General features: G+C 42.0%; 1 protein-coding gene across 1 annotated transcript in view; it reads right to left on the bottom strand.

The window, feature by feature from the left end:
- LOC124622572 (ATP-dependent translocase ABCB1-like) overlaps positions 1 to 22,090 on the bottom strand; it is a 163,805-nt gene that overhangs the window by 138,737 nt on the left and 2,978 nt on the right. The window contains exons 2-3 of the mRNA XM_047148320.1: positions 854 to 966; positions 476 to 536 (exon numbers count right to left, since the gene is read on the bottom strand). Of these exons, the coding sequence (XP_047004276.1) occupies positions 476 to 536; positions 854 to 945 (153 nt within the window). The 5' untranslated portion in view covers positions 946 to 966. The remainder of the gene's footprint in view (positions 1 to 475; positions 537 to 853; positions 967 to 22,090) is intronic.

Here is a 22,090-nt window from a genome sequence, read left to right on the forward strand (position 1 = left end):
AGCTTTAATGACTACAGTATTATATCAAAGCAGAGGGTGTTAGGCGAACCTATGCCATAGAAACTGAATTATAAATGTGAACCGTAATTCTGAGAACGTACAGGTACCTAATGAAACCCATCAAATGAAGCATGTCGATAAAAATCATAGCTCCACACACTTATTTTTAGGTAATGGAGCCGGCCGAAGTGGCCGTGCGGTTAAAGGCGCTGCAGTCTGGAACCGCAAGACCGCTACGGTCGCAGGTTCGAATCCTGCCTCGGGCATGGATGTTTGTGATGTCCTTAGGTTAGTTAGGTTTAACTAGTTCTCAGTTCTAGGGGACTAATGACCTCAGCAGTTGAGTCCCATAGTGCTCAGAGCCATTTTTTTAGGTAATGGAGATGTTTCCCGAATTATTAATATTAGTATCATCTAAGAAAACAAATGCATAACTAACTGTAGGTATAATAAATATCTATCTTATGCGCCTTACCAGTTTGAAGAAGGACACGCTGGGAAGTTCTTCTTGTTTTTTCTCTGGTTCCGTGAACTCACTGAAACAAGACATAAGAAAGAAAAATTCTGTCCTGAGTAATCGTGTTTCATGTAAAACTGAACTACTGAAAGTGGCTGTAGTAACACTATAACACCGTTAAGAGTGGTGGTCAACAAATAGGAATACAAATTAAACATATCAGGTAAGATGTAGAAAAGCAGCGGAATTGGCAAACTTTGGTAAATATGAAAAGTGTAGTGTATATACAATTTACGGCGCCAAGAACTTAATTGCAATTTAATCTTTATGATGAAGGGAATTTATGTACGAGAAAATAAGGGCGATAAGTGGTAGATATTTGTGTAGTTTACTTACACTTCGAGTGGATCATTCTTTTTGCTATCTTCGTCCAGATGCTTGACCCTCACTACTTGAATTTGCTCAGGCTCGCTTTCCTTGACCTTCATTCTTCCTTTAGCTGTAGAAATCTGCAAGGAAAAGTACGTGAATTTTGTGTGCAACAGACTAAACATAAATGCAGTGTAGTCGCCTATTAAGTTCTTACAGGTCAGTTTCGTAAATTTCAAACATTCTTCAATGTCCTAAGAAATAACTTTTCCTTGCTTTGATACGCAACAAAGCAGTGTTCAATAAGTAGCCTGTAAACACTTCGAAGATGGAAACTTTAGAGGTGCGCTAAACAGATGGTTTGACGTTCTGCTGTACTGCAGAGATGGAACTGAGAATAGTCACTTACTAGTGAACTGTGACAATACATAAACAGTGTTTGTCATATTTCCAGAACAGCAAGTCTCCATCAACTATTTTTATTTATATCACTGAATCAAAGGCTTTCATTAATCTTCACTGCATATTAATCCTTTTATAATATCGTACCTTACTACTTTCACTTTTATTATGTTAAATAGTGCTCATATATTTCTCTTCATCCTAACTTTATCATTGAAATGTTAAGATTTTCTGAGACCCCCCATTCTGTGGTAATCCACAGCTCATCTGCATTTTTCTTAAGTAGTTTTCCTTTAGTAACATTCGTCAACGTAATATTACGGTATCGATCATACTTTTCCAATTTCTTTCGATGTACTCACCACAGTTTTCATACGATGATGTTATCGAAATATACAGTCATGGAAATAACATTCTTAATTCTCAGACAGTATTTGATAGGAATAGATTCTTTCTCTATAAGATCTTCCTTCACCTGATCTAACCCTGAAGTGCAAACATTCGAACTATTCGTTACCTTCTCTTGTCAACATGTTCCTAAAACGAGTAAGTGTGTAGCTACCTGGAGGAGAGTATAATATGAGCCACCACGCCGGTCAAAAAACGTACATCATGCTGTAAGGAGCTAGTACTTTGTACATTTGTTTATAGCAATTGTACATAGTCAAATCTACATGTAACATGAGATTCCAAGACAGTAAGAAAGACGAAAAAAATGCTGTGTATCGTATACCGTTGCTGCCTCGATGTTGTACGAATTTTGGCTCCATCATTAGAGCTGCATTAAGATTCTGCCAGAGGAACGGAAGTATCTCTACGGCAATGGCCTACGTTATTGGTACAGGAAAGGCGTCATCTCCACTTGACTGAATTTGCTCTCTGTAAATTCCCGAACATGACTAACATTTGCTGAGTGACTGTGCAAGGAACGTTTATTGTACGCTGCTTTCGGAGAAGTCTTGGGTGTGGTACGCTGCAGTCAACTGACGTCCCAGGGAAACCATTTTCTTGATATAACGCGTAAAACACACGGCATCAGTTCTCAGTATTCCGCACTCAAATTCCTGGGAGATGACGAGAGTAGTAAATACAGCTCTTCTTCGCAAAAAGAAGCTCTCAGCCACAGGCTCATTTATCTGTAAGTGGTATTATCTAATCTGTAACTTGCCCGCATCCTTCTCTGTCTCACAGAAACGTCTCATTGTTTACCGTTTACATGTAACGTGTTGAAATGAGGGTTCCAAATACCGATTTTTAGGTGGCAGAATTTCATGTGACATTAGTTTCCAATCGCAAAACGCCGACCACAACGATATCTAATCCTTCGCCATAATGGCTGCGCAGTCGCGATAAAGTTGTTATCACAACAAACATCCGGCTGCTGCTCTCAAATTCTGACGTCGTAGATTTCTTTCAGCGGATAAGTAAAACACTGGATCTGTATTTACGTTGCATTTGTGAAGTGAGAAGGTATATTCGAAACATTTAATGGCCACTTCCAAACGTAAATATGACAAATTTTAGTATTTCTTTATCGAAAATAATGCGCACCCATAAGAGTTAAATGAAACTAGTTAGCTCCTCTAGTTAACAACAATTCTCACCTTCTTTCGTAATATTTTGTGACATGGCAGATTATAGTGATTAGTACTGAATTTAGGAGTGTAGCTCCTGGAGCTGTTGGAAAATGATTGGCATATGAAGCTGTGGACTAATTCCTGTCACAACGGTGCGCTTATATTTGAGTCTACTTGGATGCACTTCATGCCTTTTGCGTATTTTAGTAACTGACGCTATCAGTTGGCTTCAAATACTCACACTTTGGGTGTTATCTGTGATCGGTACCGTGATGACTGGGTGTTGTGTGATGTCCTTAGGTTAGTTAGGTTTAAGTAGTTCTAAGTTCTAGGGGACTGATGACCATAGATGTTAAGTCCCATAGTGCTCAGAGCCATTTTTTTTTTTGTGATCGGTACTGAAAGCTACTCAGGTTCCCAGTCATAGCCCAACGGACGTGGTAGCTGTCGTTTTGGAAGAAAACATAAAAATGAGCTCCGACAGAATGTAGGTTGAGCACGATTGTGCTTTTATTAGACATAATCCCATTACAAGTGTTGTGCCAGTACCTTTCGCTCTCTTTCAACTGACATCACATTCATAGAAAGACCTATTTTTAACGTGGCCACTGTAACTCGGTGCACACATCATTTCCAGACGGATAAAATTACAGGAAACACTTAAAATCTACGGATGGAGGTAAAGGCAGACCACGGAGTTGTCGTCTGACATCAAGTTACAACATATCGTGGTACGTACCCTCCCAAGAACGCCACGTGTCGTATCGAGCGTGTGAGCGGCCACGGAAAGCCAGAAACAAAGGATGATTCGGGAAGTAATTAATGAATGTGAAACGACATGAAAGAGTCGGAACTATTCAATGAGGAGCAAGTTGCAGCTGTATTCATAATTTGCCCACCAATTTTATTTTGAAATATCTAAATATACAACCGCCAAATACAGCATCCAAATAATTACGGAAAGGAAAGAAACTTATACTGACAATTCCATACATGCAAAGAAATCAAATTTCTGTAAACAGATTTCAGCGGCCGTCATTCTGACAAGAATTAATAATTTTAAATTATGGCGGCGGTCGTAAAAAAGACTCAGTTTATACTGAGTACTTTCTTGGACTTTAACCTCGCACGAATACAGTATTGTTGGACGTTCCAACGGTCGAGATTCTGCCAGGTTAGGAAACCTATACGACGAAAAGGAAGCGGTCAGTTCCATTGCCCAGGAGGCAACGGCTAGCAGCTTGACCACTCAGCAATTTCGTACCAGATCTACATTTTTTAACTGCAGGTACACTAGTGTGAGGCGCCGACAAGCTAACCAAATCCCTGAGCATCGCCGCTCTCGTCTTTCTGCAAAGTCTGCTTCCTGGAACGACCACCAGCTGCCGCCTGGACCGCGACCACGTCTTATCGATACGTTCGCTTCGCCATGCTGCGGTAAATTTTAACGTTTCGGGATTTCAGGCACAGACTAGTAATAATGTTCGGATTCGATGCCGTTTCGGTCGTTTAGAGATCGCGTGTATTTATCGGTACTACTTTAGAACAGCAGCACCAGCCACGCGGTAAGGTTCATTGAGGTCGACCACCGCCTTTTTGTTGCCGAAACCTAGTTCTCATGGTTCAGTATTCTCTCTCTCTGAATTCTTGTCCAGTTAAATATGTGTAGCTAAAGGACCACGCTCTGTCATGTCTTCCTGTGAATGTCTCTACGTCAGGCCATCCTTCGTTAAGAGTACGCTGTTCTGTGGAAAAACCAGAATACATCTCTTTACGTTGGTTTATAAGTATTTCGTTTATGTTGCGATTTCTACCACCTTTCCCACAGTAGCCGTTCAAATCAGCTACTTTCTGCAAGTAGGTCCGTAGTCTTCCCATGCCGGCCGGTGTGGCCGAGAAGTTCTAGGCGCTTCAGTTTGGAACCGCGCGACCGCTACGGTCGCAGGTTCGAATCCTGCCTCGGGCATGGATGTGTGTGATGTCCTTTTCATCTCAGAGTAGCACTTGCAACCTACGTCCTCAATTATTTGCTTGACGTATTCCAATCTCTGTCTTCCTCTACAGTTTTTGCCCTCTAAAGCTCCCTCTAGTACCATGGAAGTCATTCCCTCACGTCTTAGCAGATGTCCTATCATCCTGTCCCTTCTCCTTATCAGTGTTTTCCACATATTCCTTTCCTCTCCGATTCTGCGTAGAACCTCCTCATTTCTTACCTTATCAGTCCACCTAATTTTCATCATTCGTCTATAGCACCACATCTCAAATGCTTCGATTCTCTTCTGTTCCGGTTTTTCCACAGTCCATGTTTCACTACCATGCAATGCTGTACTCCAGACGTACATCCTCAGAAATTTCTTCCTCACATTAAGGCCGATATTTGATATTAGTAGACTTCTCTTGGCCAGAAATGCCTTTTTTGCCATAGTGAGTCCGCTTTTGATGTCCTCCTTGCTCCGTCCGTCATTGGTTATTTTACTGCCTAGGTAGCAGAATTCCTTAACTTCATTAACTTCGTGACCATCAATCCTGATGTTACGTTTGTCGCTGTTCTCGTTTCTACTACTTCTTATTACCTTCGTCTTTCTCCGAATTACTCTCAAACCATACTGTGTACTCATTAGACTGTTCATTCCGTTCAGCAGATCATTTAATTCTTCTTCACTTTCATTCAGGATAGCAATGTTATCAGCGAATCGTATCACTGATATCCTTTCACCTTGTATTTTAATTACACTCCTGAACCTTTCTTTTATTTCCATCATTGCTTCCTCGATGTGCAGATTGAAGAGTAGGGGCGAAAGGCTACAGCCTTGTCTTACACCCTTCTTAATACGAGCACTTCGTTCTTGATCGTCCACTCTTATTATTCCCTCTTGGTTGTTGTACATATTGTATATGACCCGTCTCTCCCTATAGCTTACCCCTACTTTTTTCAGAATCTTGAACTGCTTGCACCATTTTATATTGTCGAACGCTTTTTCCAGGTCGACAAATCCTATGAAAGTGTCTTGATTTTTCTTTAGCCGTGCTTCCATTATTAGCCGTAACGTCAGAATTGCCTCTCTCGTCCCTTTACTTTTCCTAAAGCCAAACTGATCGTTACCTAGCGCATTCTCAATTTTCTTTTTCTATTCTTCTGTATATTATTCTTGTAAGCAGCTTCGATGCATGAGCTGTTAAGCTGATTGTGCGATAATTCTCGCACTTGTCAGCTCTTGCCGTCTTCGGAACTGTGTGGATGATGCTTTTCAGAAAGTCAGATGGTATGTCGGCAGATTCATATATTCTACACACCAACGCGAATAGTCGTTTTGTTGCGACTTCCCCTAATGAGTTCAGAAATTCTGATGGAATGTTATCCTTAGGTTAGTTAAGTTAAAGTAGTTCTAAGTTCTAGGGGACTGATGACCTCAGAAGTAAAGTCCCATAGTGCTCAGATCCATTTGAATCTTCCCACGGTCTGATACTGGGTAAATAATAACATGAGATCTCGGTGGCCTATCAATATTTTCCTCGCCCATTAACTAGGGCAAGCTCTTTCATGAAAGCCCCCTGGGATACGAAAACTGTGGCAGTCAGTTCATGTGAGGCAGCGCACACTAATAAGTAATTATTTGTAATATGATGAACCAAATCAAGCAGTTTTGTAAGGCATTTTGATTTAATAGATATGGAGGAATACATTTTAGAGCAATTAATAAGAATACATTACTGTCTCTGCTTTGGTTTTTCATTGACCTGTCTGTACAATAGACGGAAAGTTTCATTATAACATTTAAGATATTTGATATATAGATATTGTTATATAGATATTTGAGACTCAGCATCATGACTTCATGAACCAATCGTACCATAGGTGGGTTATAGGGATACATAAAGACGACGCATATGAACCTCAATTTCAAATAAATTACAACGCTGCTAAATTACTGAATTTTACGAAAACTGATTCAATATTTGTCCACAGTTCCCTTCCTCAACACGTAGTCAAAACGTATCGTCCGAACAAACCGATTCAGAAAAGCATTCCTCATCTCTGAAGTTTACTTCTAGTGCAGATAGGTCAGAGAATTTAAAAAGAGGAATGGATAGGTTGAAGTTAGATATAGTGGGAATAAGTGAAGTTCGATGGCAGAAAGGAAGGGACTTATGATCAGAAGAACACAGGGCAATAAGTACAAAATCAAATACCCGTAAAGCAGGAGAAAGTTTGATAACGACTAAGAACATAGGAATGCGGGTTAACTGCTATGAACAACGTAGTGAACGCATTATTGAAGGCAAGATAGACATGAAGCTCTCGCCTACCATAGTACTACAATCTTACGTGTTAGCTAGATCATAAGATGATGAGGAGATTGAATAAATGTTTGATGAGATAAGAAAAAAGCTATTCAGGCAATTAATGGAGAAGAAAATTTAATAGTGATGGGAGTCTGGAATTCGATATAGGAAAAGAAAGGAAACACAGCAACTAAATATGGACTTGCGGAAAGTCATAAAAGAGGAAGCTGCACGGAGTAAAATTTAAACATCGCTAATAAATGGTTTAAGAATCGTAAAAGAAGGCTGTATTCATGGAAGGGACCTGGAGACACCGGAAGGTTTCAGATTGATTATATATTAATAAGACAGACATTTAGGAACCAGATTTTAAATAATAAGACATTCCCAGGGGCAGATGTGGACTTTGACCACGATTTATTGGTTATGAATTGTAGATTAGAACTGAAGAAATAGTAAACAGGTAGAAAATTTATGAGATGGGGCCTGGATAAGTTGAAAGAAGGAGAGGTTGTTGAGAGCTTCAGAGAGAGCATCAAACAATGGTTGACTAGAACAAGGGAATGGAATACAGTAGAAAACGAATGGTTAACTTCAAGGCACGATATAATGAAGGTACGATAGGATGAAATATTTAAAAAGACAAGGCCTAGTAGGAGTCCTTGGATCACACAAGGTATGTTGAATTCATCTGACGAAAGGAGCAAATTTAAAAATACAACAAGTGAAGCAGGCGAAAGGGAACACAAAAGTTAAAAGATCTGATTGGCTGGAAGTGCAAAACTGCTAAGTAGGAATGGCTAGAGGACAAATTTAAGGAGCTAGGAGCATAACTCACTAGGAGAAGTATAGATACTACCTGTTGTTCTTGTTGTGGTCTTCAGCAGCTGTAGCTCTCCATGCTACTCTATCCTGTGCAAGCTTCTTCATCTCCCAGTATCTACTACAACCAACATCCTTCTGAATCTGCTTAGCGTATTTATATCTTGCTCTTCCTCTCCAATTTTTAGCCTCCACGATTCCCTCGAATACTAAATTGGTGATCCCTTGATGCCTCAGAACACGTCCTACCAATCGATCCCCTCTTCTAGTCAAGTTGGGCCACGAATTTCTCTTCTCCCCAATTGTATTCAATACCTCCTCATTAGTTATGTGATCTACCCATCTAATCCTCAGTATTCTTCTGTAGCACCACATTTCGAAAGCTTCTATTCTCTTTTCGTCTAAACTATTTATCGTCGACGTTTACTTCCATACACGGTTACTTTAAATGTCTCATTTCCGAATCTAATTTCTTCAGCATTATCCGATTTATTTCGACTACATTCCATTATCCTCGTTTTGGTTTTGTTGATGTTCATCTTATATCCTCCTTTCAAGACAATATCCATTCCGTTCTACTGCTCTTCCAGGTCCTTTGCTCTCCTACAGAATTACAATGTCATCGGCGAACCTCAAAGTTTTTATTTCTCCTTCATGGATTTTAATTCCTACTCCGATTTTTTCTTTTGTTTCCTCTACTCCTTGCTCAATCTACAGATTGAAGATATCACCTACAGGACAATTAAAGGAGCATTGGGGGAAACAGTTGCAGCTGTATGATTATCAAGAGGTCAGCTGCTGATCTGTTCCTCAGCGAAGGAAAGAAAGATGAAAGTTTGAAGGAGTATATAGAGGGTGTATACAAGGGAGATGAACTTGAAAGCAACATTACAAAAAAGAAGAGTGGACGTAAGTGAAGAGGAGACGGGAGATATGATAATGCGAGAAGAATTTGACAAAGCTCTGGAAGATCTAGGTCGAAACAAGGCCCCAGGAGTAGACGATATACCGTCATAACTACCAATGGCCTTGGGAGAGCTAGCCATGGCAAAATTCCTCCATCTGGTGTGCAAGATGTATGAAGCGAAATAACTTCAGACTTCCTGAAGAATACGGTAATTCCAATTCCAAAGAAAGCAGTTGCTGACAGGGTGAAAATTACCTAGCAGTCAGTGTAATAAGTAATTTGCAAAATAGTAACACAAATTCTTTACAGAAGAAAGGAGAGCCTAGAAAACACAGACGTCGTAGAAGATCAGTTTGGATTCCGGAGAAACGTAGGAACACACGAGGCAATAGCAACCCTGCCACCTACTTCAGAAGATAGGTTAAGGAATAGCAAACCTACGTTTGTAACCTTTGTCGACTTAGAGAAAGCTGTTGACAATGTGGACTGGGAAACTCTACAGAAATTCTGAAGGTGGCAGTATCGAAACGCTATTTGCAACCTCTACTGAAACATACGGAGTCGATGTACATGAAATGGGAGTAGTGGTTGAGAAATGAGTGAGACAGGGTTGTAGCCTATCCTCGATGATATTCAGTACTTACAATGAACAAGCAGTAAAGGAAGCTAAGGAGAAATCTGGAGTAGGAATTTATGTCCAGGGAGAACAAATAAGAACTCTGAAGTTTGCCTATGACATTGTAATTCTGTGAGACAGCAAAGTACTTGCAAAAAAATTTGAACTAAATAGCCATTGTCTTGAAGCAAGATATAAGATGAACACCAACAAAAGCAAACCGAGGATAACGGAATGCAGCCCATTAAACGAGGTAATGCTATGGCTATTAGATTATGAAACGAAACACTTAAAGTAGTAGATGAGTTTTGTTAGTTGGGCAGACTAATAACTGCTGATGGCCGAAGCACAGAGGATATAAAATGTAGACGGGCCATGTCAAGAAAAGCATCTCTGAAGAAGAGAAACTGGTTAACATCGAAAGTAGATTTAAGTTTTAGGAAGCATTTTCCGAAGGTATTTGTGTAAACTGTAATCACGTATGGAAGTAAAACAAAGACGACAAACAGTTTAGATGAAAATAGATTAGAAGCTTTCGAAAGATGGTGCTACTGAATAATGCTGAATATTAGATGGGTCGATCACGTACATTATCTAATGAGGAGGTACTGAATAGAATTGGGAAGACAAGGGATCTGCGGCACAACTCCACCAAAAGGAAGGATCGGTTGATAGGACAGTGGGGTGGGAGGTGGGGGTAAAAGTCATGGGGGAAGACCAAGAGACGAATACAGAAAGCAGATTCAGAAAGATATACGTTGCAATATTTATTTGGAGATGAGGCTCACACAAGATAGAGTAGCATGGAGAACTGCATCCAACCAGTCTTACGGACTGGAGACCACGATAACAACTTCCAGTGGTATTCTTGTAAAGCGTTTTCACCCTCAGGTACACTGTGATGTTGGAAGTAAATTACTGTTCCTGAATTTTAAATAGCATACATTTTTGAAAAGTTCAATTTAAGAGGCTACGTTAATTTATTGTTATTCTCTTCCTTAAAAAATTACTCTTTGTCGATTTTATAGTAATATTTGTAGGAAAACAGTAATTACTGTAACAGCGTAGCAATACTCCTCTGGAGGGGTATTTTTCCTAATAGGGAATCCATGTTGTTAACGTTTTGTTGCATTGGTATCATGCGACGTTATGCAGGGTACATCGTAATCAATAGCGAAAACTGTCACAGGTGAAAGCATACGATAACAGTAGCGTTCCAACACAAAAATGAAAGTCCCCAAACGAGAAATTTGCCATATAATGTCAAATTATAGCAAATGTGTGATTAGGAGTCGCCACTGAATTCCATATGAAATATTATACGACTTAGTTCAAATGTACTTAAAACCTAAGATTTTCTGTTATATAGAAGATGTCTCAGCTGCCCCTACCGCTGGGTTTAATGAAACCCACAACAGCTTCAAACACCACGTGCATGATTTTCGTATTCTTTCGCTCGCTCTGCACAAACTAGTAGCCGTACAGAAAAAAAAAAAGAGGACATTTTTGTTTGAAATGTAATGCAGTTAGATTTTGTACTGGGGTTCGTTTTGGTAGAGGCCATAGCTTCCGAATTATTCAAGAAAATAGTGCAAAAGTGACCTCCAAACATGTTTTTCTTCAATAACTCGAAAACCGTGGCCTACAGCGAAAACGCCGGCCGCGGTGGTCTTGCGGTTCTAGGCGCTCAGTCCGGAACCGCGCGACTGCTACGGTCGCAGGTTCGAATCCTGCCTCGGGCATGGATGTGTGTGATGTCCTTAGGTTAGTTAGGTTTAAGTAGTTCTAAGTTCTAGGGGACTGATGACCACAGATGTTAAGTCCCATAGTGCTCAAAGCCATTTGAACCTTTTTTTTTTTTTTTTTTGCAGCGAAAACGTGTCCCGCTAAAAATTTAACTGTATTTAATTTCCTACTAAAAGGTTCTATTTTTCTCTCTCTTTCTCTGTCTTTTATTTTACATAGGACAAATTGTTTGCAAGCAGTGGGTAAGAGAATGTGAAGATCTAGCACATGGTGATTGAAGGTATTGTGGATCGCATAAAACACAAAGGCAGGGGTAGCTATATCACCCAGTGTAATAGTAAATAATCATGAAATTAACGTAGTGGGAGGAAATGCAGAAATTCTTCATTGCAAGGTCCTGGTGAAGGTAGTTTACAGTTGCCTTCCTACTTGCTGTTACGAAGTGACAAGTGTGTATCTGTGATTTGTGGATGACTGTCATGAGTGTTCATACAGTGTAATGTTGGGTTTGTGTTGTCGTGAATGAAGGGAAGGGAGATGGTTAAACCTGGTACCGGAACATAGACAAATCCTCTCACATAGCACCAGCGAGTTCAACAAGCTTAACGTCAAAATCCGACGAACGCATCGCTATCAACAGTGTCACATTCCATCACTTCATGAGACACTGCAAAGAGTTTTGGAATTGAATCTAGTGCATGGGCCCAATGATCGGTGATCGTCAGCTGTCCTCACCTTTCAGCGAAATACCATCAATGAGAATTTCGTCCAGCAACAGGAATCGAACGGGCTTACCTCCAAGTCTAGAGCCACGCCACGGGCGTGAATTAGCGATTTTACCTCTACAACTTGGCTCAAATATGTACATAGTACGTAGCACATTCGAAGGAATAGTTTACGGGACACTCGCTCTTAATGGAGGAATCCCACATGCCGTCCTAGCATTTGGATGGAATACTACCCTCGTCTATGCAGCGAGCTACGAATTGCCTCACACAAATCCGGATAACCTCAAAAATCTGGCCAAGACGATGCAGTTTGATGGTCCAGTTCTTCAACAATCTCTTTTTTTGGGTCATAAATCTTCTGACTAGTCTGATGTTGCCTGTCACGAATTCTTCTAATGTTTAACTTCTTCATCTCAGATTAACAGTTGCACCCTACTTACTCAACCATTTGCTGGGTGTATGCAAACCTCTGTCTTCCTCTACAGTTTTTCCCTCTACATCTGCCTCTAGTACCATGTAAGTCATTCCCTCATATCTGAACAGATGGCCTATCATCCTGTCCCTACTCCTTGTTATTGTTTCCCACATGTTCGTTTCCTCTCAGATTCTGTGTCGAATCTCCTGAATCCTTACCTTGTCAGTCCACTTAATTTTCAACCTAATAAATCGCAAATGTATACCCTTTCATTTTGATGTAACCCGAGGCAGTAAGTCTACAGGATGGAATGTTGGTGATCTTGGAGACCAAGATACAGACATTTCTCCACTTGTCCGCCTTTGATCGTAATGGCGCCTTAAATAACACCTGTGATTAGCAGAAAAATGTACAGGTGTCCCATCATGCATGCGCCACATTTCCGCAACCGTGGACTTGTGCGAAATATGAGCCCGATTAAGAATACTTTGAAAAATTTTAATTTCGAATACGTTTCTCCTAACTAGGCCAATAGTTCATATGGAAGTCACCGGTAGCTCGTTACCAATTATCTCGCAAGCAGGAACGTTATTGGACTCCTGTCTGCGAGAACGTTTCTGCTTCTACTAATTAATAAATTCACCCATCGCTGTTTTCGACATTAATCATGATTTCACCTGTATTTGTGCACTAAAGATGAGGCATACGGGAGATTCATATTAAATAAATTGCGAAATACAATTTCATAAATCTCAGGAATTACTAGCGCTGTAGTTTTTCATTAATATTCATTCGCCTTTCCCATTTCTTTATCGGTGACACTTCCTTCACATGCAACTGAATCACTGCACCACAGCAACGTTTCACCGTAATGAGAACCCTCAAATAAGATATGGATTCCAAAAATCGAGGCTTAGCTCTAAAACGCCTGTAGGATAATTTATACTTCAGAAATACAGACTATTGACAGAGATTTATTAACAAATTGTGTCTGCCATTGTCCCTGTCTGTGGAGTGAAGCCAATATGAATGTAACAAGGGGAGGAACATCAGGAATTTATGTTTTTTCAGCGATGTAGGTTTGGAATTGCAGCCAAGATTCAATAAGGAAATGATGGGTGATAACGTCGACAGTATATCTTACACTGAACTTAAGGGATTTAGGGAATGTATGGAAAATCTAAATCTGGATGGCCAGAGCGGGATTTGAATCTTACTTCTCCAGTCTTTGAGACCATTTCTTTGACTGTTGCGTCATCTGGCTTGGATTGTATGCCACATCGAACAGAGGATCCGTGGCAGGCAGCGAAATAGCATCCCAAGAAGGCACGAAATTCCCTTCAGCTCCCACCCAGCTTTCTCCACATTTCTCCTGGATGACGCGGTGCCGTGATTATGTTACATAAAAGCACATAAATGATTTGTTTTTTTCGTACGACATGCCCCTCTTTCTCCATAATCGAAAGTTTGTTTCTTCAGACAATGCAAAGGGAGAACTGATGCATCCCCATCCATGGACTTTACCCCTAGCGCAATCGACTCCAGCGACCACGCTGGTGGGTTTATGGAGGGAGCATGCTCCGTGGCGAGGAAAAGGCTCTTAAACAGCGCGCTGGACGAAAAGAGAGGGTAGAGTGGGAGGTTGGCGAGAGGGCGGTGAGGTGGCACGGAAGACCCTCTGACTGTGGCAATCACGAGAGATCGGTACGGACTACGGGAGTGATGGAGCACCGTGGGCTGGGTTAGACGACTTGTTCTGATGGAATGTAATGTGAGGACGTCCAGTGAGGTGTGAGCAGAGCTGAACGCTATTCCGTGTTGAGGCGAAACTCTGAAGTTTCGGATACTGTGCTGGCATCGCGGCCTGTTAGACATGTCATACTGTGAATTCTATGCAGTCGCTGGATTTGGAATTTAGGTCCTTGTGGTCATTTCAAGGCTTACATTGCTGTTATTAATCGCACCTCATACTCTGCTCAAGGACTGCTTGCAAATTTCTTCCCTAGAGGCTGACATTTCAAAGAAAATATTTTGGGAGGGTTGATATACTCACATTTCGCCACCATTTGTGAAAGAAGCGTTTTGGACCTCTGTGTTTTGTCGAATGTGCATGATGAGACTATTACATAGGTGCACGTATTGAAGAGTATTTCATTTAGCTAATTTTATTCCTCTGTTTGTTGTAGAAGTTTGATAATACTTTGTGCACAAATCTTTTGTGCTTCAACGGGATTGTCTTGTAATTTCAAGAGACACGGAGCGGGTTTGTGTACTCTCGACCGGAGGAGGGTGTGTACTTTGGTTCTGGTCCTGTAATGTTTAACTGAACTAGATGTCACGACGTGGCTGTACATAAATTTTCCGGGCTTATGTTTTAGAGGTTATTTTATTGATTTACTCTTACCTGGTGTTATTCTAATGAACTGCTAGTGATCAATGTTTGTTTGTTGGTGACAGCATATTGTCCTTAGGTTGGAAGTTATGTTATTTTCTTATCTCTTGTAATGTGCTACTAAATATTGATTGAAATGACCTTACAGGGTCACCTGTTGGTATTTGTTAACGCTAATCATTTTCGGTCAATACTATATAATTTCCTTTAATAACTTCGTATTACGGTAAAGGACACGTGGAGATTTGCTCTAGTGCCGTAATGTTTTATATTGTTTGATGTACAGAGAGTTAAAAGAAATTGATCTCTTTTAAAACGTAACTGTTAATAGTGCCCGTGTGATTGTATCATTCTGATTTCACATTAAAGTTATTTCTGCTCTTCCTTGGTCCTGTGTATTTCCGTAATATATTTACGGATTAACTGAGCTGAAGTTTTATCAATGTGTATCTTTTGAGTATCAAGGAGTGAAAGAGTTTTCTGTAATAAATTTTGCCTTAATAAGTGGATGTGCAGCATCTTTCGACTAAAGGAAGAATGTCTCCTAACGGAGCTGCTGAACTGGTGTAAAATCTTCCTAGAGCGTGGCTTCACAAACGCTGTGGGTTGGACACAACTACACTCCTGGAAATTGAAATAAGAACACCGTGAATTCATTGTCCCAGGAAGGGGAAACTTTATTGGCACATTCCTGGGGTCAGATACATCACATGATCACACTGACAGAACCACAGGCACATAGACACAGGCAACAGAGCATGCACAATGTCGGCACTAGTACAGTGTATATCCACCTTTCGCAGCAATGCAGGCTGCTATTCTCCCATGGAGACGATCGTAGAGATGCTGCATGTAGTCCTGTGGAACGGCTTGCCATGCCATTTCCACCTGGCGCCTCAGTTGGACCAGCGTTCGTGCTGGACGTGCAGACCGCGTGAGACGACGCTTCATCCAGTCCCAAACATGCTCAATGGGGGACGGATCCGGAGATCTTGCTGGCCAGGGTAGTTGACTTACACCTTCTAGAGCACGTTGGGTGGCACGGGATACATGCGGACGTGCATTGTCCTGTTGGAACAGCAAGTTCCATTGCCGGTCTAGGAATGGTAGAACGATGGGTTCGAAGACGGTTTGGATGTACCGTGCACTATTCAGTGTCCCCTCGACGATCACCAGTGGTGTACGGCCAGTGTAGGAGATCGCTCCCCACACCATGATGCCGGGTGTTGGCCCTGTGTGCCTCGGTCGTATGCAGTCCTGATTGTGGCGCTCACCTGCACGGCGCCAAACACGCATACGACCATCATTGGCACCAAGGCAGAAGCGACTCTCATCGCTGAAGACGACACGTCTCCATTCGTCCCTCCATTCACGCCTGTCGCGACACCACTGGAGGCGGGCTGCACGATGTTGGGGCGTGAGCGGAAGACGGCCTAACGGTGTGCGGGACCGTAGCCCAGCTTCATGGAGACGGTTGCGAATGGTCCTCGCCGATACCCCAGGAGCAACAGTGTCCCTAATTTGCTGGGAAGTGGCGGTGCGGTCCCCTACGGCACTGCGTAGGATCCTACGGTCTTGGCGTGCATCCTTCCGTCGCTGCGGTCCGGTCCCAGGTCGACGGGCACGTGCACCTTCCGCCGACCACTGGCGACAACATCGATGTACTGTAGAGACCTCACGCCCCACGTGTTGAGCAATTCGGCGGTACATCCACCCGGCCTCCCGCATGCCCACTATACGCCCTCGCTCAAAGTCCGTCAACAGCACATACGGTTCACGTCCACGCTGTCGCGGCATGCTACCAGTGTTAAAGACTGCGATGGAGCTCCGTATGCCACGGCAAACTGGCTGACACTGACGGCGGCGGTGCACATATGCTGCGCAGCTAGCGCCATTCGACGGCCAACACCGCGGTTCCTGGTGTGTCCGCTGTGCCGTGCGTGTGATCATTGCTTGTACAGCCCTCTCGCAGTGTCCGGAGAAGGTATGGTGGGTCTGACACACCGGTGTCAATGTGTTCTTTTTTCCATTTCCAGGAGTGTATATGTTATACTTAGGCCTCCACAGCCCTTCCATTTCCATTTCTGCACAAAATTCTTTCAGTTAGATTCTCAGAAGTGTGTTCGTTAGAACATGGGCCGGGATGGTGCAAAATTGACATTCTATTCTTGAGTCGTGGCGACATTTTTAGTCACTCCGTTGTGATATGCTGTGTATTTTATTTCTTCAGGTGAAATTTCGATGACAGTTGTAACTCGGATCACACGTAGACAGATATGTAGTGACGTCCAGCAAGCCCGGAGATAAGTACGAGCTAAGACAACTGTTAAGCACATTTCATTCTCGCTACGATTGTCTTTGGTTCACTGGAGATAAGAAATGACTTTTGTCATCTGCTACATTGACACTGCGTCCTAAATACAACACAAGTCGAAAGACGTACGCATTTTGTTCTTCTGTCTTATTGGACAAACTGAAAATGAGTCTAAGCACGCCATCCTGTTTACAGTACTTGCTTCGATCCCTGCCGTATGCAGGTGCATTACTAGTAAACATTACGGCTCTCTCATTGTTTTAATTCCTAGCGAAACACAGTGAACTGGTACGAAATGATTAAACACGTGCGTACAATTGTAGGAACCGAAAAGATAAAACATGGACCTGGCGGAAAGGTTTCGGAAAAGTAATATGTACCTTTTAAACGTCTACATCTACATGGTTACACTGCAATTCACAATTAAGTGTCTGGCGGAGGGTTCATCGAAACGTTTTCATACCACTTATATACCATTCCACTCTCGAAAGGTGCGTGGGAAAAAGGAACGCGTAAATCTTTCCGTTCGAGCTCTGATTTCTCTTACTTTAATATGATGATCATTTCTCTCTACGTAGGTGGGTGTCAACAAAATATTTTCGCATTCGGAAGAGAAAGTTGGTGATTGAACTTTCGTAAATAGATCTCGCCCCGAAGAAAACCGCCTTTGTTTCAGTGACTGACAACCCAATTCGCGTATCATATCGGTGACACTCTCACTACTATTGCGCGATAACACGAAACGAGCTGCCATTCTATGCACTTTTTCGATGTCCTCCGTCAATCGTACCTCATAAAGATCCCACACCGCTCAGCAATATTCCCCCCAGAGGACGGACAAGTGAAGTGTAGGCTGTCTCTTTAGTAGGTTTGTCGCATCTTCTAAGTGTTCTGACAACAAAGCGCTGTCTTTGTTTCGCCTTCCCCACTATATTATCTATGTGGTCTTTCCAATTTAAGTTGCTCGTAATTGTAATTCCTAGGTATTTAGTCGAGTTGACATCTTTTAGATTTGGGCGATTTATCGTATACCATAAATTGATCGGATTTCTTTTAGTACCCATGTGGATGACCTCGCACTTTTCTTTGTTTAGTGCCAATTGCCACTTTTCGCACCATACAGAAATTCTCTCTAGATCGTCTGATGATTTTACTAGACGACAATTTACAGCATCACCTACAAACAATCTAAGGGGGCTGCTCAGATTATCACCTAGATCAGTTATGTAAATCAGGAACAGCAGAAGGCCTATGACTCTACCTTGCGGAACGCCAGATATCAGTTCCGTTCTACTCGATGATTTGCTGTCTAACACTACGAACTGTGACCTCTCTGAGAAGAGATCACGAATCAAGTAACACAACTGAGACGATACTGCATATTCACGGAATTTGATTAATAGTCCCTTGTGAGGAACTGTATCAAATGGTCTTCTGGAAGTCTAGAAATATGGAATCGATCTGAGATCCCTTGTCGACAGCACTCATTACTTCATGGGAATAAAGAGCTAGTGTGTTTCACAAGAATGATATTTTCTGAACCCGGTTTGATTATGTATCAATAAGTCATTTCCTTCAAGGTGATTCATAATGTTCTATTACAGTATATGCTCCAAAATCCTACTGCAAATTGAGGTCAGTGATATGGGTCTGTAATTCAATGGTTTACTCCTATGTCCTTTCTTGAACATTGATATGACCTGTGCTACTTTCCAGTCTTTAGGAACAGACCTTTCGTCAAGTGAGCAGCTGTATATTATTGTTAAGAAAGGCGTTATTGTGTCTGCATACTCTGGAAGAATCCTGACTGGTATACCATCTGGACCGGAAGAAGGCATTCTCAAGTGATTTGAGATGTTTTGCGTCACCTAAGGTATCTACATTTATGTCACTCATGCTAACAGCTGTTCAGGTTTCGAATTCTGGAATATTTAGTTCATCTTCTTTTGTGAAGAAATTACGGAAAACTATATTTAGTAACTCCGCTTTAGTGGCACTATCATCGGTAAGATTTCCGTCGCTATCGCGTAGTGAGGGTATTGACTGTTTTTTGCCACTGGTGTGTTTAACATACGACCAGAATCTGTCTGGGTTTTCTACCATATTTTGAGACAGTGTTTCATTGTCTAAACTATTAAAAGCATCTCGCATTGACGTCCGCACTAAATTTCGAGCTTCCGTGAAACTCAGCCAGTCTTGGGGACCTTACAGAAAAATACAAGGTTATCTATTGTAGAGTAGTGCACAGTGTTTGAGAGTCTTATCAAGCCGGTCTGACAAAATATTGTATTTAAAATTTCAACTGTCCCCATCGCATGCCGTACGTATAGGCCACAACAATAATTGGAATTCGGATCTGTACGGAGACCAATGGTATTTCTTCCTTCCCCATAAAACTTCAGAATAAGGCTAATGGAAGCTATGCAATTAGCTGTCAATAAATTTGGAAGCCAGGTCTTATACGCAGATTTATAAAAACTGTACATAAATAGCGGTAGTTACCTGTCCTAAAATTCACATTCCATAATGGCACAGACATGGAAGATAATGATTGCCGTATCATTGGATTCTGTATCTGCAACTGATTCATCGATGAAGATCACTATGTACTTCCTACGTCAGACACAATCGCATGGTCGAAGGGTTCTAGGCGCTACAGTCTGGAACCGCGCGACCGTTGCGGTCGCAGGTTCGAATCCTGCCCCGGGCATGGATGTGTGTGATCTCCTTAGGTTAGTTAGGTTTAAGTAGTTCTAAGTTCTAGGGGACTGATGACCTCAGACGTTAAGTCCCATAGTGCTTAGAGCCATTTGAACCATTTTAACACTATCGCATACCTAGAACTGCCAGAAACACTATGTGGCTAAAAGTATCCTGAGCGTATTAGTGGACATTAATGGAGGCCGTGTCAACCCATCGCCCTAGCGACGGCTGAAACTCTGCTGAGAACACTTTTAATGATATTTCTGAATGTGGAGGAATGGCAGCTCTTTTCTTCTCCATGGCAGGAACCAGAACAGATAGTTCTGGAGCCAGACTGACGTTCTAACTCATACCAAAGCTGTTCTATTGGGTTGAAGTGGGAATTCTGGGCAGTCTAGTCTATTCCAGGAATCACTTTCTCGCAAGTGCTGAATTTTATCACAGAGCATATTGTCACGCTCTCCGAACTGCCCCTCAAATGTACGCAGAACACAAAGCAGTGAAATATGTGCCCGTCCCTCCGCACTTAGCGGTTTCTTAAGTGCAATAAGGGAACCACAGCCTAATCACACACACCGTAAAACAACCTAGTTCGTGTTTCACTGTTGTCATTACACACGATGGCAGAGATCGTTCTACATGTATCTGTCCCACCCAAACCGTCCCGTCAGATTATCACAGGGTATAGCGTGATCCATTGCTCCAGATTATTAGATTCGTGTCATCGACTCTCCAGTGATGCCTCTGTTTACACCACCTCAACCGTCGCTTAGCACTGACAACTGAAACGTGTGACTTATGAGGAGCTACTCGCCCATTTTACCCCATTAATTTTAACTCCCTACGCGCTACTATTGTGCTAGCTGAACTACTGGTAACACGTTGGAAAGCACAACTGTTACCTTCCACAGATTTCATGCGATTTTTCTGCAACCATCTTCCAGAAGATTTGACGGTCCCTGTACGTCATTTCTTGAGGTCTGCCTGGCTTTGCTTACGCTGTGATAGTTGCTTCATGATTCCACTTCATTATCACATCACCATAAATCGACCTGGACATCTTTAAATGGTAGAGAAGTCCCTGATGTCTAGCCACATCCGAAGTTATTGAGCTTCCCTGGTCGAAATTTTCAACTATTACTGCAACTCTATTGAATAGACGCTAGGCCCTGCTACCTTTTATGCTGCCGTATCAGCTTCTTGTGACGTCTAAGGGCCAATTCCGCATGTTCTCTTAGTGTAGAGATTGATGCCACTCTAAGGAAGCCATCGATCGAGGTCCGCACCGTCAATTCCGTGAGCTCAGTGACTTGTCAGACGACCGTCTAAGAGACAGATGTCACACCATATTTACTAACGAGGCATAGTCCTAAACAAGGAAAGCGACTGATGCACCTTACGATGACCTGCCCCACAAGATCTGTTCTATGGCACCATGAGGTTATTCGTCGACGATGCAGCTTTGTGCTGGGAGTTGACATCGTCAAAAACTTGTTGCAAAATACAGACACTTGTAGATAATCAGCGCCTTGTGCTAATTTTACCAGTTGAATCGTAAATAAATTTAACGTACTATATGTGAATACATGAAAAGTTCCTATTTTGCTTGACTACATGTTAAGCGATCAGTCACTGGAGTTATCCACAGCCTCCAAGTATGTAGGAGGACTGGAGCATCTTATCGAGGAACAGGCATGCATATTTATTCTAGTGAAGCTGGATGGCAGACTCACATATTGTGGAAAAATCACAAGGAAGTCTGATTGTTTATTGCCACTCACAATCGGCCAATAGAATGGTATTTCAGGCATATGTTAATGATACACTAAATACCCTCCTCCACATTAGGTACTGTGGCTTACGAAGTGCCTATAAATGAGTGGATGTACGTTTGAAGTAAATTCCGTCAAGGATTGACCAGCGACTTAATAAAATTTTTGTTGTTCACCACTCATGTGAGTGATTGTTAGCCCAGGGAATTAAGCTCTGCCATCCGACTGTCACAGTTATCTTCTAATCGATTACAAGAAGCTACAAAAGAATGCTGTCCAGAATGTTGTAACGCGTAACTGAATTCTTGTCGAGGTAAGATCACTTGCTACCCTGCAATTTCAGTTACTGATGTGATTTCGAATTCCACGAGTAAGTATAAATTCAAATTTGAATATCCCTTGTACGAGTGGGCCAATGGTTTTGCCACACTCGTAACATCGTTTCCCGTCAAATGTCCGTAGTTAACACGTTGGTGCGTGTCTAGTAATTGGATGGATGACATTTCGTTACAGTGCAGCGCTGATGACATGCGGCGTGCATTGAGTCCTTGTGAGGGCAGTTGAGGAACCATTTAATTGAGAAGTA

The sequence above is a fragment of the Schistocerca americana genome, chromosome 7, assembly GCF_021461395.2.
Source record: "Schistocerca americana isolate TAMUIC-IGC-003095 chromosome 7, iqSchAmer2.1, whole genome shotgun sequence".
Classification (NCBI taxonomy): Eukaryota; Metazoa; Arthropoda; class Insecta; order Orthoptera; family Acrididae; genus Schistocerca; species Schistocerca americana.